This window comes from Telopea speciosissima, chromosome 1 (assembly GCF_018873765.1).
Source record: "Telopea speciosissima isolate NSW1024214 ecotype Mountain lineage chromosome 1, Tspe_v1, whole genome shotgun sequence".
Lineage (NCBI taxonomy): Eukaryota > Viridiplantae > Streptophyta > Magnoliopsida > Proteales > Proteaceae > Telopea > Telopea speciosissima.
In genome coordinates, this window is record NC_057916.1 from 38,921,836 (window position 1) to 38,941,682 (window position 19,847).

Below are 19,847 nucleotides of genomic sequence, written 5' to 3' on the forward strand. Positions count from 1 at the left end.
CTCAACTTTGTTCAAATCAGATCATCTATATGTTGGATGAATTACTCAACTTTGTTCATCACAATGCTCATTACTAATAATGATCTCATGGTGAAATGTTAGTTATTAATATTTACTAGCAGAAATAACAATCTCAGGATTATGTTATTGACTAGTAACCTAATTGTGCCACTGTCTTGAACTGTCTTTGGTATATGTTATGCCTGACCTGGTAAAGATGGACTTACTGTGTGTTGTTGTTCCTTGTGCAGATACCAAGTGTGTGGGAAATTCCAGTCTCACTTCTTCTAAAACTCACAATCCCACAGACACAACCTTCAGAGTGGAGTAGGTTCTACATTTCAGCGAACATGGCCCTGTGCCCCTTAGCCATCTTATATACGTGTAGTTCATTCATCCCACTTAACCACAAAATTGTATTTCTCCTGCCAAACACCCATTTTCCTCTCTGGTCTGTTGTACTCTTCTCTAGCTCTTCTCTCGCGCTACTGCATTATGCAGTGGAAAAGGAACCCCCAAAAACTGAGCAGATACCAGTGGTAATAATATCTTTTGTGATGAGCGTATTTTGGATATCCAGTGTAGCAGGGGAACTCATCGATTGTCTGGCAGCGGTGGGAGTCATTCTTGAATTGCCTCCAATACTTCTTGGGCTGACGGTACTGGCTTGGGGAAATTCAGTGGGAGACCTTGTTGCAGATGTGGCGGTTGCTAAGGCAGGCCAACCTGCGATGGCAATGGCCGGTTGCTTTGCAGGGCCCATGTTCAACATGCTTGTTGGATTGGGTACAGCACTGGTGATGCAAACAATGGATATCTATCCAACAGCATATGAGCTCCGGTTCCATGTGAGTATTGTGATCGCCTTCGTGTTTTTGCTGCTGAGCCTAATGGGGTCCCTATTGGTGGTGACTTTCTTCAGGTTTCGGGTGCCAAGGTTCTGGGGATTCTTCCTTGTTGGACTCTACTGTCTTTTCATTATGGTTAGCTTGATAATTGCTAAGGTTACAGGATGAGTTCCCTAAACGCATTTGACACTGACCAAGACAGTGAAACTAGAAATGATGCTGCACACAAATTGAGTCGGCATTAATAACATAGCCTCAAGAAACTAGGGGTAAGATAAGGATGCTGGCTTAAGAGCTATCACTATTGTCAATTAGAGATTTGAGTTGCCATAAACCCACAGCCTAAAGAAAACCAAGTTATAAATTCTGGCAAGAGAGCAAGTGAACATTGTTGCATCTGTGAACTGAAGATATTTTATCTACGATATGTGGATGTGAAATTGAAGGGAAAATCTCTGCAGATCATGGAATTGTATGTGGGTTGCCTCTCCCTGGGTCAGTGTTATTACTCTTCTGTCAACCATTTCTTAGATTTTTTTTTTGGTTGAATAGTCAAGCAAGAATAGTTTGATTCTTTATAATATGTAGTACAAAAACACTATATAGATATATTTTTTGATGGAAGTGTAATCACTATATTGGTTCTCAACATATAATGAAAATTTAGTATTGACTTTATTATTTGAATGGAAGAATGTATTAAACGTTCATGCATGTCTGTGCAGGTGAATTATGGGGTAAAATCTATTCTTGGTCCATTGAGGTTCATTGAAAATCATTGCCTGCAAAATTTGTTCTGAATCCATTGCCAGTTTAACTTGTGGAGTTAAAATGATTGATGAACTATCAGAAACTTGGATCTCCAGGTGAATCATCCACAAAGTCTAACTAGGATTTCACTGCCCCGGCAGATGAATAAAATTGGAAGAATTCTCCTTGCCCTGCCATTTAACATATGAGTGTTTATTCGGTTTATCAATCACATCGTGTCTTTTTCACTAGAAGCAACTAATTCTAAATTTTCATTAGCCTTTGGATCTCCACGATGCTGGAGTGGGGGTTTGTTCTTCGGGAAAAAATGTGGGTCTCCTATTGAATCGAAATTTGTCTTCCACCTACATAGTTAAAACACGTTTTAAATCGCCTATTTTGGACCTAGATCCTCTACAGCGAGCATTTGCCAATTGGATGCATCTGACATGTCAACGGATGTAGGAGAGGCTGGCCTGCTGAAGAGGATTTTTTTTTTCTCGTTGATTTATGTGTTCAACCTAATGAATAATACAGCAGAAAATGCTTTATAAATGTGGTTTACATTTTCTTTTTTGGTCTTGTATTTTCAAATATAAAATTTAAAACTCGTATTATGTATTTTTTGTTTTATGTCATTCTCAATGTTGTCCATATGTTTCAATGTCCGTTCAAATTCTGATCCGTTTTAAGCACAGTGAGGAACAAAGTGTTTTTCTATTAACTAACTATGCTTCTGTTTCTCACATTGGTGTGATTTCTCCTCTGGCATCTGGGAAGGAAACCTCTACCCATATCATTATTATTGGGTGGGGTTGACAGTACAGTGAAACCCATCATCCTTTGTGGCCCGGAGATCCATTCACTTAGATCTGATTGGCGAGCTGAGCTACTTCGTGGGTATGGATTGTAGAACGGCCAAAGAGAATAGACATGTGTCCTGTGTCCTCTCCCACTCAAGTGTCTAGACCAAGTGGGTGACCCTTATATTATTATAGTTCATAGATCTCCCATTCCTCCCATTTCCACAATTTATAAGAAAAGCTCACCATCCTCTGGCCTCTCTCTCTCTCTTTCTCTCCAAAAATAGTCCAATCTCTAACCTAAACCCTTCCTGAAGTTCTGGACCTTCGGAAAATCTACGAGGCCCATAGAATGTGGATTAGGGTTGGTTTCCTGATGATAAGGGAAAAAAAATCAGTGAATCTTATACGTGACAGTTTAGTTGGTTTGTGTAACATGCTCTCTTTTGTTTTTTTCTTCTCTCATATTTACATATTTTTGGCTTGTAGAAGGGGGTTTTATATTTCATGTATTTTTGGTTTAAGTGGACCTTAGATTTAAGTGATCTACTCGATTCCTAACTGTTTTTTTGCAAAAAAATTGTCATTCTCTATCTTAGTAGCACACCTACCAGTCTTTCTCCTGCAGCTTTCCTAGCTATGGAAACCAACCCCACACCATACTTGTCACTGTAAATTTGACCCGCCAAATCATCTATACTGAGTCCTGACCTTCCAACATGCCAGTTTCCAAACCGATACATATCTGCCGGTATCGGTTGAATCGGAGTAAAAAAAAAATGTTTATTTTTGAATTTTGTGCTGATACAAAGGATATGTATCAGAATGGTTAAACGATCATTAGGCACCACACATCAATCGGACCATCTTTCCAATCAGAGGGTTTGGAGTCTGGAGTGACCCCAACCTCCAATATACATTCAAATGCCATGGCGGGATCCATACAGGAAAAAAATCGTCTGCGGTGCACTGATCTTGTGGGGCACTGCAGTTAGGACTTTAGAGTTCAACACGTGGAAGATATGACATCCAACGGTGCCAAGCTCAAGAAGAAAAAAAAAAAAAAAAAAAAAAAAGTGGATCAATCGGGCTCTCCCGGTTAGATGAAGCATCTTCCAACGTGTCGAGTTCTCAAGCCCGAACTGTAGTGCACCACAAGATCGATACACTGCAGAGGATTTTATTCCATCGATTCTTTTCTTCTTTTTTTCCCCCTCTTTATTGATTGGAAACTTGGACCCGTTTTTTCTTTGACTCCTTAGTAAAACCCTAATATCCACCTCGGATTTTTATCACCTCCAGTTCCCTGCCCGGCCCAGTTCCCCAGTTCCTCTAACAAGGAGGGGCTGGAATGACCACCCTACCTCTGTCCAAACACACCACCCCGCTATTACAGGAACTGGAACTGGCCGGACAAGAAATTGGAGGAGATAATTTTCCTATCCACCTCACCTGGGCTTAGTAAACTTTAGAATAAAGAACCATATGATGGAAAAAGTGCAAACAAACATATAAAGACAGATCTAATGTCTTTTTCTAGTTTTTCTTCTGTTTTTATCCGTTGACCTGTTGCGTCCAACTTGGCTGGCTGGCCCTATATTGCTTTAAGTTCAGCAAAAATGATCCAGCTAGTTCATCACTTCATTACACAATTAGTCCTCCATTTTGTGAGTTTCTTGTTGAGCATTCTGATTCATCTAGAAACAATCATATATGGCTCTTGTGGAAGGGGCAGTTCTATCTGCTTCTTTTCAAGTTTTATTTGAGAAGTTGGCTTCTCCAATCTTCAAGGAGATAGGAAGCAGATGGGGAGTCACTAAAGAGCTCAAAAAATTGATGAGAAAGATGCTTCTGATCAATGATGTTCTCAATGATGCAGAGGAGAGACAAATAAGTAACTCAGCTGTGAAGCTTTGGCTGAACGATCTCCAACAACTCGCTTATGATGCCGAAGACATTGTGGACGAGTATGAAACTGTAAACCAACTATCAAAATTGGCCGCGGAAGCTCAAACCGACACAAATCAGGTGCTGATGAACCTTCTCTCTTCCTCTTTTAATTCAACCGTTTCTGCATTGAATTACAGTCAAGGCATGACATCTAAGATGAAGGATATCACTGAAGGATTAGATGACCTTGTAGAACAAATGGATGTTCTTGACTTAAGAAAGAGACTTGAGGGGAAAGGGAAAGAGAACAACATAATTGTAAATAGACCTGCAACAAGTTCCTTAGTTGATGAATCACATGTTCATGGTCGGGAGAGTGACAAAAACAAGATTATTGAGTTGCTAGTAAGAAATGGACCTCTAACAAATAAGGTAGGTATACTTCCTATTGTAGGAATGGGAGGTATGGGGAAGACAACACTTGCTCAATTTATTTACAATGACCAGAGGGTGCTGAATCATTTTGAGCTAAAAGCATGGGTGTGGGTGTCAGAGGAATTTGTTTTGGAGAGGCTTACGAAATCGATTCTCGAATCGATAACTCAAATGTCCTCAGATCTCAAAGATCTAGATCCACTCCAATGTAAGTTGAAAGAAACTTTGAGAGGTAAAAGATTTTTACTCGTTTTAGATGATGTATGGAACGAAAATGCTGATTATTGGGATGTGCTGAAAATTCCCTTTCTGGCTGGGAAACAAGGAAGCAGAGTACTAGTAACCACAAGGAGTAAATTTGTTTCTTCCCTAATGCGCACAGATGCAGATTACGAACTAGACATTCTAGAAGATGAAGATTGCTGGTCATTGTTCAGCCAAAGGGCTTTTGCAGGTAGAGACGATCCCTATGGATATCATCAAAATTTGCAAGCAATTGGTAAGGAAATTGTTAAAAAATGCAAAGGATTACCCCTTGCAGCAAAGGCACTTGGAGGACTCTTGCACTCTAAAGTTGATGAGCACTATTGGAGGTATATGTTAAGAAGTGAAATATGGGATTTACCAGAGGAGAAAAGCAACATTATGCCAGCTCTAAGACTGAGCTACACTCATCTCCCTGCGAATGTGAAGCGTTGTTTTGCTTATTGTTCCATCTTTCCAAAGGGTTACAGATTTGAAAAGGAAGAATTAGTCTTATTATGGATGGCTGAAGGTTTCTTACCTTGTAGAGGAAGTATTCGAGCTGAGGACAGAGGTTATCAATATTTCGATGATTTAGTCTTCAGATCTCTTTTTCAGCACTCTGGAAATGATGGATCAAAGTATGTAATGCATGACCTAATTCATGATCTAGCAGTATCTATTTCAGGAGAGATTTCTTTTAGACTTGGAGGCAGCTACAATATTGATCAATCTTGCCAGCAAATATCCAAGAGTACTCGTCATTCATCACTCTTCACCAAATATAATGAGGAACTAAATTTTGAGGATCTTTATGAAGCTAAGAATCTTCACACGCTTCTGTTACGTTCTGAATTTGGACATGGACTTGAATATAGTACACATGTCCCTCATATACCTTCAAAATGGAAGTTCTTGCGTGTGTTGTGTTTGCCTGGTCTTCACAATCTCGTGTTGCCAGATTCCATTGGGATGCTAATACACCTACGATACCTTGACTTCCAACATACTTGCATTGAAAATTTTCCAGCATCGATTGGTAAGCTCTACAACTTACAAACTTTAATTCTTGGTGCATGTAGGACCTGTTGTAGACTCGGTGCTCCTGAGGACATAGCCAACCTAGTTAACCTCCGACATATTCGGGTCATCATCCAAAGTAATTTTATTGATATCCCAGACGGAATGCCTCATGGTATTGAAAGATTAACTAGCCTCCAAACATTGACTCACTTCGGGGTGGGAAAGAACAAGGGTGCAAGGTTAGGAGATCTAAAGAACCTCATGCACATTCAGGGAGGATTAAGCATTTTACAACTGGAGAATGTGGATGGTCTTAATGAGGCCATAGAGGCCAATTTGAAGAACAAGCAAAAACTTAACAGATTGTGGCTATGTTGGGGTGCTGGAAAACGAAGAGATGATGAAGAGGAAACAATTGAATGCCTTGAACCACCTATGGGAATCGAAGAGCTCAACATCGAATACTATTTTGGAGCAAGAATGCCTAGGTGGATAGTGATCCTCCCAAATCTTGTGAAGTTGGAACTCATATGCTGTGAAACAATCGAGGTCCTCCCTCCTCTTGGACAACTACCTTCTCTCAAACATCTCAAAATATTTGGGATGCAAGGTATTAGGCATATCGGAAGTGAATTTTACAGGGATGGCAATGTTAAAGGTTTCCCACTGTTAGAGACTTTAGAATTCGATGGTATGACTCAGTGGGAGGAATGGTCTGGAGGAGATGGACTGGCATTCCCTCAACTTCACAAACTTGAAATCACCGGGTGCTGCAAATGGAGAGGATTTTCATCATCCATCAGGTTTCCTGCTCTAGAATTATTGAACATTACTGATTGTGGAGGACTAACATCTCTTGAAATTCCAAGAAATCCCTCACTCAATGATGATAATGGTGGTGGTGGTGGTGGTGGTGGTGACTTTGAAGACATGTTTCCTTTCCTTCTTAAGCTTGGGATAGTGGAATGTCCCAGTTTGCAAGAAATTATGCCAGACATTCAGACCAAACTATCTTGTCTTGTTAGTTTGAAGATCTCAGGTGGACTAGCACGCACTCCTGGCCATTTTTCTTATCCAGCTGGGGGTTTGCCCATAACAATAAGATCACTTGATATATCTGGTTGGAACTCACTTGAGAACTTCCATCCAATGGGTTGCTTGCAGAGACTTACTTCTATGGAAGAATTGACGGTCGGTGTAAATGAGGGTCTCATTTCATTTCCAGATGAAGTGGATTGGTTGCTCCTCACAACCTTAGTTAGTAAGTTCGGGAACGGCAATTGAACGGGAACGGATACGACGGCAATTAAGCGGACTAGACGGTAATAATACTTTTTAAAAATTCGGCTTCATAAAATGCATACGGTAATAATACGATACGCGTTTAATACGTGTATAATACGGCATAGATGGCAATAATACTTTTAAAAAAACGGGCATATATTCATTATATAACATGCATTCACCACCTAATAAACAAAATAATATCATGATTTTATAAACTAAAATAAACACAATAATATAATATCTTATATTACATCTCTAAGATTAGCACTTAAAATATCAAAATATCAATAAAGTAGTCTCTAAACGAGAGAGACCCACACCCCATAGTGGAGAAGGTTTTTTTTTTTTTTTGGTTGAACCATAGTGGAAAATGTGAGAATTTTCAACCAAAAGTGAAGTTGAGGTTAGATTTCCACAAAATTCCAATTTCAGACAATGAGAATAAGAATAAAACAGAAATAAGGAGACCTGCAAGGCATCTTAAAACGAGAACACAACAACTGAAGCTAAAAAAAAAAAAAAGGAAAAATTATGTGATTAACTACAAATGAGAATAGGGGAAAAAATAGGGAAACTTGCTGTTTACCAAATTTATTAATCCTTGTAGATAAGAGTGAAACAGAGGATAGGTGAACGTGGATTGTGGTGAGAAACTGAAAATAAAAAGGTTTCCCGTTTCTATTTTCCATGGAGATGCAGTTGGAAATTGTGATTTTTCTTTTGATTAGCAAACAATACGAAATAGAGAAAGGGATACTAACCACAGTGGAAGAAGTTCTTCCGAAGAACAACAGTGGAAGAAGAAATAAACAAGGAGAAACGTCGCCGCTGCCGTGCTGCTGCCATCGCCTCTGCCGTCGCTGCTGCCGTCGCCGCTGCCGTCGCTGCTGCCGTCGCTGCTGCCGTAGCCTCTGCCGTCGCTGCTGCGTCGCCGCTGCCGTCGCCGATGTTGTTGCCGTCGAAGCTTTGACGATAGCAGGTGTTGAACGGAGATGGAGGGCTGCGCTGCTGTTGCCTTCTAGGGTTGGACTTTGGAGTGAAAACGCAAATCACAAAAGAAGAGAAAGTGAAATCGTGAAAAATTCTAATCTTTGGGGTTTTTTTTTTTTTTTTTTTAAAACATTAGAGTAAAATTTAAAAAGTATAAACGTATAATACCGAATTATACGAGTATAATACGCGATCGATTAAAAACGCATTTTTTATAAAAATACGGGAAAGTGCGGGACGGGAGTATTATGCGTTCAAAATCGCACGCGCGTATATACGCATATTATACGCGTACTTACTAACTAAGCTCACAACCCTTAGACGTCTTACCCTCTCTTGTTGTTGGGATCTGGTGACACTGCAATCCCAGGGTTTACCGATCACTCTGACTCACTTGGAAATTTTTTATTGTGACAAACTCCAACACTTGCCAGAAGAGGATCTTCCCCAGTCACTTACACACCTTGAGATCACATTCTGTCCTCGTCTAGAAGAATCATGTGAAAGGAATCAAGGGAGAGATTGGCCCAAGATATCCCACCTTCTTAACATAACAATCAATGGCACACACATCTCTTGAGGAAGTTGAAGTTAACCATCAATAAATTGGGAGCAGAAGAACAACTACAGACTTTGCTAGCCAATGGGGTCCCCTGCATCTTTGAGTAACTCTTCTATTTTGACTTCCATTTTCTTCCAACCAATCTATTATTTGTTGTAAATAAATAAGGATTTAATTGATTCTTTATTTTCTCTTTTTTGTTCTTTCTTTTCCCTTAAAAAACAGTTCCTCTAAATATGTTCTCCCTTAGAAGATCAAACAATACTAAAGAGCATACTCTATAATCTCCAAATGTGAAAGGTGGAACAATTATTTTTCCCTTCCTCAACCCCTTTTTCTTAATGTACATATAAGTCTTCTGTGGAAATGGCAGCTTATTTGATCTTATATTGCATATCTGTGAATTTGTGCCTTTTCTTTTTTGCAAATATTTGAATATATTGCCATTTATGTTGTGAAATCAGTTGCCATGCAAGTGATATATCATCCTTTGTGATATTCTTCAATTTTATTAAGCTATATCTGGAATAATATTTGATGATTCACTGTTGGAATGTATTGATATAAGAGCATGGTTCTGTTGCCATATCTATTAATGCTTCCACTGAGATAGCAGTCTAGTTCTATGGGTGACTTATGTTTGATTCATTGTTGGAATGTAATAATATAGCTCTGAATAAAGTTAGGGTTATCTTCATATATCAGTTTGTTATTCTATTCTGTAGGTGAACACTATGTTCGTGTGTATCGATAGGACCAAATTTATCTTCACCGACAGTGAAGAGATTCCATCACTTTATTGCGGTTAGATTGGAATGTAGGAGTAGTGTCGAATTTCGTACAAGTGGGAGATAATTAATTAATAATTAATTATGACCCTCGATTCTTTTCATCATGGGGTGAAGAAAAAATGTAATTTCTCCATATTAATAAATCTCTTAATCAAGTTTTCCTATACCTGTTGCCTTATTATTGCAAATATTTTTTTTTTCTTTCTTGATAAATCTTGTTGCATTAATTATATGTATAGTACTGATAAATCTATATTGAAATCTATACTGATTTATCTATATTGATGAATGCATATATATCATGAAAATGTTAAAAGCTTGGTAATAATTCGTTTGAAAGTATTGTGTTGCCTAATAATATTGCTGACCTGATAATTCATGATTTCATATCAATATATACATTATAGGTAAATGATTTTCAAGTTGATATAATTAAACTTATGTTCTGACTAGTCTTGATGTGCCACATAATATTGCAGACTACCTGATATTTCATTCTTGAAATCCATATTCTTGGTAATACTAATTAACATGAGATTTCAGACTTGATAACCAGTGACTTAATATTTCAAACTTGTGTGGATGTCCATGATATTGCAGTCTTGATATATGAGAGTTGTGTCAATACTTGATATTGCAAAGTTGATGTTTCCATGAAAATGCATGTGAATCCAAAACAATATTGCAGCATGTGATCCCTTGTGTCTAGAGACCTAATATTACAGATAATGTTCCATTATGTATTTCTGCTCTGTTTTATCACTATATTATGAGCATTCTGTTTTTAGGCATCATGTTCACAGGACGACATTTCATGTAGGACTAGCCATAAGTACAACATGGTTCAGTTCTAGAACTCAAGGCACATGCTCAAGCAACATTACAGAAATTTTAAGAAACTGTTGGAGTTGATGATGTTTGGGACTCTGTGAACAAGACTATTAACACAGATAGTCTACATGAAGGAAAATAAAGGAGGAGAAGACCTAAATCACCGCCTCGTTTGGCGGAGGTGCAATCAGAGTAGTGAGAAGAAAAGAAGTTTGGCGTAGATGCAATCGAATTCGACCTTCCCGCCCCCATCTCTATGCTCCTCTGTTTCAATCGACTTCAAAAACAACCCAATCGATGATTCTTCTAGCACGTGGATGGGATAGGATGAGAAGAAAAGAAGTTTTGAGAATGAACTGGCTTTGGGTGTTTTACAGATTAGAAGATGAGGAAAGAAAATAAGAGACTGGAGATGGCGGCAGGGGGAAATAAGGGTGGAAGGGAAGAATAGGTCAGTAATGTCAATTTCGTTTAACCCTAGGAGCTTCTTGAATCCCGTGGGTGCAGGGGAAGAAGAAGAAGACGACATTAATGTCATTTTACCCCAGCAAGGATATATTGGTCATAAAATGACTTCAACACTCCTACTGTTTGCAACTAACGGAAGAGTGGGTTTAGCTATTAATTAATTTGGAAAATTGGGGAGGTAAGTGTTATTTTTCAAACCTCATGGGTGAAAATATAATTAAAGCAAACCTTAGGAGAGGTATGTGTAAATTACCGTGATATGTTTTACCTGTCTTACTGTGTAAGTGAAACAATTGAGATTTGGGGATTTTCAAGCTAGGTTTTAGGTGAGAGTTCCTGTGCCATTTTGGGTGTTCTTAAGAGATTTCTAGTGCTATAATCTTCTTCTATTACATTATGAAATCATCTTCAGCTTCACCCGTGGACGTAGCACATAGTAGGGGAGTCAATCGGTCGGGCTCAGTCGGTCTCGGTTGGGCCTAGCAGGGCCTCACCAATGTTACAGGCTGCATCATGTCCGACTGTTTAGGCATTCGGGCTTGCCTTGGGCGGGCATGGTACGGTTTCATTTCGACCAGTCGGTGTTCGGTAGGGATGTAAACGGATTGAATTCGGCTCGAATAGTGCTATATCCGCATCCGAATCTGATTAGCTTTCGGATGGACTCGGATAGTATTAAACGGATACGGATCATATATTTTATCCATTTACATGTAAATATAGCTTTTTCGGATAGCTATAACCTATCCATATCTATATACGTTTAGCTTTCGGACGGATTCAGATAGTGCTAAATGGATACGGAAACGGATTTTGACTATTCATTTACATCCCTAGTGTTCGATCTTTAATCGGGGCAGCCTTATTCGGGCTAAACGGGCCTAAACCGAGTCTAAAATGGGCAAATGAGTTGTTTAACTCTAAACGGTCTCTAAACGATGTGGGCTTACTAATTGACATGCAACCAGAATTTTAAGTTCAAACCATCATACTATTGGGTAGTCACTATATAGTATACACCTCAAGTCAAAGTCAAATAAAGTTTATCCCAACTAAAATAGCAGTACAACACCGAATAGAAGCACATCTAACAAAGTAGAAAAATAATAGCAGCACAACACCAAATAGAAACAGATCTAAAAACTAAAACTAAGCCTCATCTCATCTACGTTAAGTGTATCTAAACAATAAATGTCAAAGACCAACAAAGAAACAAACAAAAAAAAAAAAGGAAATTTGGATGGAAGGGGAGGAGAAGTTTATAAGTTAAAGGATCGAGCTGGGTCGGGCTGTAACAGGATGGTATAAGTCGGGCCTGGAATCGGTCTGTCTGGTCGGGTGCCCGACGGGCTAGGACGGACCCCACACCGGGACAGCCCAAATACTAAACGTATCGGGCTTAAGCCCGACATGTTTAGTAATTGGGTCGGGCCGGGCTGGGCTTTTACCGGGCAGGCTCAATCGGGCCTGGCGGGCCGGGCCTGGAATTGACACCCTTAGCACATAGTATTGGTGTGTGAACCACCTTAAATCCGATGCCGCAAATTGCCCTGGGACCCCTATAAATAGCTAGGGGTTCCCTCCTCATTTGAATAGATCCAACTTTCTCGGGAAGTGTGCTCCCAAGTTCATTTTTCACTAGTTTCAGTGTCCATGGCCTTCTTTCGCTCGTTCTGGAGTCCTCCTCATCTCCCATCTTGAAACTCGCTGACCCTGTCCACAATTCGGGTCGCTCGAACCCATATCCTTAACCCATTTCTACTACCATATACTCATATTCTTCTTCCATATATCTCATGAATTCCATATGACGTTGTCCTTCTATTCGAAGATCGAGCATTTGGCTTTCCGATCTCTCATTACGATGTTACTCTACCTGAAAATTGAGTAGCCAAAGTCTCATTTGCAGTCGTTACTCTTCACAAAGTCCGAGTAGCAAAAAGATTCATTCACAATTTGTTACTATACTTGAAGCCGGAGTGATACAAAGACCATCCTAGCCGTTATTCTGGCCAATCAGAAGGGGGCAAGAAAATCATTTGTCTCCATCTGAGTCAGAGAGATACTTTATATCTCGTATTTTAGTGTTTGTTGGTTTTGCATGCAGGTATTTATACTCACTTTTCCTTTTATTTGAGTAAAATGTAGATCATTAAAGTAATTTGTTTGTGTAGATAACACTCCTTAGGATGACATGCTTACTTTTATTTCTTGACTATTGTATTACAAGTTAGCCTGGCATGTTAGGTATAAGATGTATTATCATGGTAGAATATTAAAAAAACTAGCATTCAGTAGAAAGACTGGTATAACCGGGCGGGATGGGATGCTCATTCTTTCTAGCTCACTCTTGTAATCTGATCATTTACTCAGATTCTCTGACCATACCAAATGGAATCAGGTAGCCCTTCCTTTCCCTATGGGTTGGGCTACCACTCTTCGAGTCCTAAGTCCAAACTCTAAGTGGCGACTCATTTTCAATTGTATGAAGCATGACCCCAATCCCCCACTCTTGGTAATGAATTTTAAAAGTGAACTCCATAACCAGGTCGTTGCGCCCACAGAAAAAGGAACCTTCTGCAAAAGAGGGTCGTATCGCGATACCCACAGTAGAGTACAAGATAACACATACAGTTACTCTCTTAAGTTTGTGCTCTTTCAGTTTCCAAGCTCATAGTATTGTTGATTGGATTTCTAATTTAAGCACCAGAGATTTTCCTCGGAGTTTGCTTTGACCCTCTCTCTTGCTGAGTTTTCAATTCTCAGTTCTTTGTGCATAGGTCTCCTCACAACACGACCATTCAGATTTCAATGGCAACACTACCGAATAAAATTCATCTCTCGAGTAAGAATCTAGCCATTTACATTAAAAGTGTGGGTTGTCAAAGTTTTGTGTCGATGTGCTATGAAATTTTATCATTTCTCAATGAGATATCTCAATTTGCATAAAAATCTTTGTTTTTTTTGACATCAAAGGACCACATATAATAACCGAAGTCGAGGGAACAAGGATTCTCCTCTCCCTCCCACCAAGTATTTGTGGATATGTTTCAGTTGAGATATTGCCCCAGCCCAGCATCCAAAGGAGAGGAGGTTGTGGACATGTGGTTATCAGTTAGCCAAAGGGGAAATATTCACAAGAAGTAAGTCCGTACAATATCGGTACAAGTTGTTGTGACTTGGAGCTTACTTGTGAGTTGTCACCCCCAAGAAATTGCAGTTCAGATATGCTACCCACATGAGGATGGGTGGGGACAGATCTGAATCCTCCATGAGATGTGGGACCCACCTCTAGGGTGTCGGATCCACACCCCATGGAGGGATGTTTTGTCTCCTCCCTTCGCCGTATGGGTAGCTGATCCGGATTCTAAGAGATTGATCCATCATAAATCATCATACGAGTACCATAAATTTCTGGGTTTAAACTTTAGAGGGAAAGTGGCGAACCCATCTTACATCTTTCCCCTCCATAACAATTAACAGCAAGTGAGTAACATTATCCATTTGGATTCTCTCAGAACAATTATCAAACACTCGTAAGGTGTTGGACCCACTAATCACCAACTACCATTCTCCATTCTTGTCAAAACTAATGCAACGCGTTTAGTCTTTTAATTTATTTCATACTAGACTGAGTCAATATAGCGTCCATACACTCGATCAAATCTCATAGACACATAATAGATAACCACCTAAAGTTCTGTATTTAGGATTCATTTTATATGGTTAATTCATGTGATCAATTCCAAAACTATGGGCGTGTATGGTTTAGATAGCTTATAATCAACTGGAAGAGTTCCCTAAACCGTGGGCCACTTCCAAAAACCTGGGCGTCACGGGTCATGGTGGTTGAGATGAGATGGAGCCCCACATCCTCTGTTTACATCTGTGAGACAGAGAGAGAGGGACAGAGATAGAGAGGTTGAGGCTATTTTAAGATGTCTATCCTTATCCATTACATCACCACACAGAGTCCTTTTTTCTTTGTGTTTTTTTTTTTTTTTTTGTTTCAGTGGAGTGGTGGTGGTGGTTCAATTCAATAACTGAATTAATAAAAGGATTATTTTATTAAAAAAATGGAAAATAGGAAAAATACCCCCACCCACCACCAGTCATTCAAACCAACCCCAAACCATGCTTGTCACTGTAAATTTGACCCGGCAACTCATCTATCCTGAATCCTAACCCTCCAATATGCCAGTTTCCAAACCGATAAATATCTGCCAATATCGGTTGACTCGGCCAAAAAAATGTTTATTTTTGAATTTTCAGCTGATACCAGTGATACCAGTGATATGTATTAATATTATATCGATATTGATCACAACTGATCCTAATACAAATCGACCGATATGACTGATAATGGCAGTTTTAATACTGATATCTAAAACAATGGATCCACATCCTTTCTATCAAGGATGACAGGAATCAGAATGGCCAAGTGATCATTATGCGCCACCCATCAATTGGACCATCTTTTTGAGCCGAGCATTTGGAGTGACCCGAACCTCCAATAGACATTCAAATTCCATGGTGGGATCAATTCTTTTTCTTTTTCACCCATTTTCCTTATGGGAGTGTATTGTCAAATTAAAAGAAAAATGTAGTCAATATACTTTCGGTTTCCATAAGTTTTAATAATTTTTTATGACCATTTATATCAATTTGACTGCATTTTATGTCGATTATGTATATACACGAGCGTGTATAAAAACTTTTATCTGTTTTGAGAGCACAGAGTACTTAGAGGTATCAACAATGAGACCGAATCGGATTGATTGATTAAAATCAATCAATCAAATTCTTTATTCATTTGATATTGGTTTTGGTTTTAAGATCTGTTAAAAGATCAAAATTGATGAGAAAAAAATCCGATCGAATCAAACCAAACTAACCGTTTGACACCCTCGATCGACACCAATTCATATTATTTAAATGTAATTTTCATAAAAAAGGAATCATCTTTAGATTTATCAAATAAATTCGGGTACCATAAAAAAAATAAAGGCCAAGTTGCAAAGTTCGGAGATTCTTATGAATAGGAATGAATGGCACATCAGCACATGTGCATTGTCCCATTTAGGTATTATGTTATTATCAGTACACAGGAAACTATTGTCTCCCATCATCCGTAGTTTTGAAGATTGATTGGCTTCTTGGATCCTTCCCCCTCTCCCTCCACATAAATAAAATAAAATAAAATTAGAGGTCTATCAATTGTAGTAGACCTCTTCTGCCTCCCAATAGCTACATATAAATAAGATATTATTCATACAATCATATGTTGACTCAGCAAGCCAAGTGGTGTGATCTTATATGGTCATCCCATTAAGGTTGCTCTACGTGAGTTTAATTAACCCTCATCACTTAAGGGTTAATTTGTTTATATCCTATTAAAATTACACTGATGTACAAATAATGTTATTTACTAGATAAATAATACTAATTCATAAGTTGAATTAACCTCCTCTCCCCCCGGCCCCACTTTAACTATATCACAAAATTTAAGGTATGGAAAGTGATATCGTAAACAATCATAATCCGTCGTAATAGATTAAACTCAAATTATCACCTGGTTTTTGAAAATACTCAAATCACCCTCTGTAGTAGACCCCAATATGACAAATTACTCCCTACTGTTAGTTTTATGTTGTTAAGTGATGATGTCAGTCAGTTAATTAAATTTAAATTCCTAAACTACCCTTGACATCCAAACAAAGATTTTGAAGGATAGTTTATAAATTTAATTCTAATGTTTTAGTACAAGGGTAAAATAGCCCTTTCACACCAATAACTAACAGTAGACTAACACCGTTACTGTAGAAGGGAACAGATGAGTATTTTCAAAAATCAAGGGATGATTTGAGTTTCGTTTGAAAACCAAGGGATGATGTGTAATTTACCCTAAATTTAAAATTCATTGGTAAACAATTTACAAATTTGCTACTAACTTGGAATTTGGTCCAATCATAGCTAGAAAATTCTATCAATATATTCTCCTTGTCTAAAAGCGAATTGTATCATGTTGAGCATTTCCTCCTTTCATAGATGCACATTATGAATACAATATATTGATATATTGCTAATATAGGCATCAACCATTGATATACCAAAAAACATAAATTACAATTGCAAAGGTAAAGACCTCTTAAGTATGGAAGACCAAAATAACTATCAAAGACTTTTGTTACATAAACAACTAATGGTAATCCATACAAAACTCTTAGTATAATCATATTCAACAAACACACAATATAAATGCTAATATTTATATTTTCAAATCACATTCCAAAAATATACGGAATGACAACCCAATAATGCCTAATTTTATCCACAATTGTAAATACTTAAAGTTATAATCTTAGAATAATACATAACATATAAATGACAATACAATATTTCAACGTTCTACAAAATAAAGTACATCAAAGCCTATCTATAAGATTATCGTAGTTATTTTCTAAAAACCTTTGGCATGATTCATATCGTTAATTGAGAAGATAAAGACTGGCACATTTAGTCTGTATTACACCGATCGAAAACTGAAAATAATAAAGGGAAACTAAAGAAAACCTCTGGTCACATGTAACTTTGACGAGTTTAGCTCGTCTCCAGAGAGTCCAGTACGTCCAGGGTGCTGTCAACCATTGGACTATATCGCACACAATCCTAGATATGTATCAAAATATGTACGACATAGTTCAACTGCTGAATACCCCCTGACTGTCACCGAAGGTATTTTCGTGTCCACCTCGTACCTTAACCCTAGCATATTCCCAACAAATTTATTTCACTCGGTAGAGACTAGTAAAGATTCTAGGCACTACTCAACATGGGAAACTTTCTTCTTATTTGACATCGACCCACCAAATAAATTCGCAGGAAGGCCTCACCAACGCTCACGATTCACGCCTCTGTTCAGGGAGGTGGCAACTCAAAACCTTATTTTATCTCTGCTTCTCCACAAAAATGGAGGTGAGGATGGTTGAGAAATAAACTTTGGACACCACACAGGCCTGGAAAGGCAAGAGGGAATCATCGCCTCCGCTGATGGGTCCCGCTCCTCGCCACATGTTGATGTCGTATGTTTTAAGACGGTTAAATTGACGATAATACCCACGTCTTCCTTCCTTCCTATAAGTACAAGGGCTCACCTCCTTTGTTGGAATCCCATTCTCATATTCGATCTCTTGTGACACTGTCAGAAACAGAGAGAGAGTTGCAGAGGGTTAAATCCTATAAAATATATATATCAAGCATGTTGGGAATCTTCAGCAGGGCTATAGTGACGCCGCCGGACGAGCTGGTGGCTGCCGGCTGCCGGACACCATCGCCTAAGATAACTTCCACGGCCTTGGTGAACCGTTTCCTGGAAAACAATGCCTGTGGCGTGTCTGTACAGATCGGTGACCATGTCAAATTGGCTTACACTCACCACTGTGAGTCGGTTCTGCAGCCCAGGTATAATTTAATAACACCATACAATCCCATATGAAGAAGAAACTGATGGTCCAAGCCTGTACTGCAGCAACCCAATGTGTTCTTTTCCCCCTTTTTTTTTTTCTAAGTAAAATATCATTTTCGGTTACAGTATTTTGTTTATATATAAAATTTGAGAAGTGGGTTTGGTAATAATGGTGGTGGATGATGGGAGTGCAGATCGTTTGCGGTGAAGGATGACATATTTTGCTTGTTCGAGGGGGTGTTGGATAACCTGGGTAGCCTGAGGCAAGAATATGGACTGGCCAAGTCAGCGAACGAGGTGGTATTGATGATCGAGGCTTACAAGGCTCTTCGTGATCGAGCCCCTTACCCTCCCAGCCATGTCGTTGGTCACCTCGAAGGCAACTTCGCTTTCATCCTCTTCGACAAGTGCACTTCCACCTTGTTCGTCGCCTCTGTAAGTTATCACTGATAAATCCCAACTCTCTTTCTCCTATTTTGGCATTTTGACAAACACCTGTCTATCTCTTGTTTTATTGCTAATAAGTTATAAACAATATGGATTTGCTGTGTAAACAAACAGGATCAATTCGGGAAGGTTCCTCTGTTTTGGGGAATCACCGCCGACGGATACGTCGCCTTTGCCGACGATGCCGATTTGCTCAAAGGTGCTTGCGGAAAGTCTCTTGCATCTTTCCCTCAAGGTAATCATCATCTTCCTCATCCCACCTTTGATCTTTCCTTTCCTCTTGGTTTCCTTGATCTCATCAAATCATCGTTTGAATTACAGGATGCTTCTTCTCCACCGCAGCCGGGGGCCTGAGAAGCTACGAGCACCCTAAGAACACAATCACTGCCATTCCTGCCACTGACGAAGAGATTTGGGGAGCCAAGTTCATGGTACGATATAAAGATATTTAATTTGTAGATTTGGGATTATCTCTTTGACCCTGTTCTCATCCTCTGCATTGTGTGTATGTGTACATCTCAGGTGGAAGGCCCAACAGTTGTTGCAGCCATGAAGTAGAGACTCTTCCATTATCAATTGTTCTTCACAACTTTCTTCTTTTTCCATGAATTAGAGGGCGCTGATTGCTGTGTAGGATTATAAATATGGAGGAGCGAGGCTTGGCTAATGTTGCCTGCGGAGAACAACTCTATTCCATTACAACTTCACAAGTAGCAGCGACATTAGTATTGATTTGGTAGAGAATCAATAGAAGTTTGTGCCTTTCTTAGGCTAATTCCTTGTTGCTTTCATCCTCTGTAAATTTCTTGCTTTGCATTTAAAGTGTTTTAATAAAGAAATCCTTACACTACCAAATGAATGAACTTAATAGGGAAATTATTAACGGGTTTGTAACAAGGGTTTGTTATTTATCCAAATATAAACAATACATCAAATATCCTTTTAGAACTACAATTGGAGATGTGATTGGAAATAAATTTATGAGGATACTTGAGTAAAATCACATTCATTGCT

The 19,847-nt window shown here is 38.9% G+C and overlaps 3 protein-coding genes across 4 annotated transcripts in view; all 3 read left to right on the top strand.

The window, feature by feature from the left end:
* The window catches only part of LOC122661646 (cation/calcium exchanger 5), a 26,483-nt gene extending 25,463 nt beyond the window's left edge, over window positions 1–1,020 (top strand). Inside the window, exon 2 of the mRNA XM_043857115.1 lies at window positions 252–1,020. Coding sequence (XP_043713050.1) covers window positions 252–1,016 — 765 coding nt within the window. The 3' untranslated portion in view covers window positions 1,017–1,020. The remainder of the gene's footprint in view (window positions 1–251) is intronic.
* A 3,094-nt stretch (window positions 1,021–4,114) lies between these two features.
* On the top strand, window positions 4,115–8,249 carry LOC122649204 (putative disease resistance RPP13-like protein 1). Its single transcript, XM_043842589.1, has 2 exons — window positions 4,115–7,249; window positions 8,046–8,249. Exons 1-2 carry the CDS (start codon window positions 4,115–4,117, stop codon window positions 8,247–8,249), a joined length of 3,339 nt encoding a protein of 1,112 aa, XP_043698524.1.
* Window positions 8,250–18,150: 9,901 nt separating this feature from the next.
* Window positions 18,151–19,550, top strand: LOC122661652 (stem-specific protein TSJT1-like). Of its 2 annotated transcripts, XM_043857136.1 has the most exons (6): window positions 18,151–18,382; window positions 18,581–18,821; window positions 18,948–19,068; window positions 19,155–19,264; window positions 19,356–19,392; window positions 19,455–19,550. In XM_043857136.1, exons 1-5 carry the CDS (start codon window positions 18,180–18,182, stop codon window positions 19,389–19,391), a joined length of 711 nt encoding a protein of 236 aa, XP_043713071.1. In that variant the 5' UTR covers window positions 18,151–18,179; the 3' UTR covers window position 19,392; window positions 19,455–19,550. The 2 variants fall into 2 exon arrangements, with proteins under 2 accessions (XP_043713071.1, XP_043713063.1); XM_043857128.1 differs by having other exon boundaries at window positions 19,356–19,550.
* Window positions 19,551–19,847: the final 297 nt, after the last annotated feature.

What these genes read in the sequence shown, in the direction of transcription:
- LOC122649204 (XM_043842589.1), top strand. Translation starts at nt 4,115, where the DNA reads ATGGCTCTTGTGGAAGGGGCAGTTCTATCTGCTTCTTTTCAAGTTTTA. An exon ending in GGTTGCTCCTCACAACCTTA is followed by an intron (nt 7,250 to 8,045) that starts GTTAGTAAGTTC and finishes TACTAACCACAG; the next exon opens with TGGAAGAAGTTCTTCCGAAG.
- LOC122661652 (XM_043857128.1), top strand. Translation starts at nt 18,180, where the DNA reads ATGTTGGGAATCTTCAGCAGGGCTATAGTGACGCCGCCGGACGAGCTG. An exon ending in GAGTCGGTTCTGCAGCCCAG is followed by an intron (nt 18,383 to 18,580) that starts GTATAATTTAAT and finishes ATGGGAGTGCAG; the next exon opens with ATCGTTTGCGGTGAAGGATG. An exon ending in TCTTGCATCTTTCCCTCAAG is followed by an intron (nt 19,069 to 19,154) that starts GTAATCATCATC and finishes TTTGAATTACAG; the next exon opens with GATGCTTCTTCTCCACCGCA.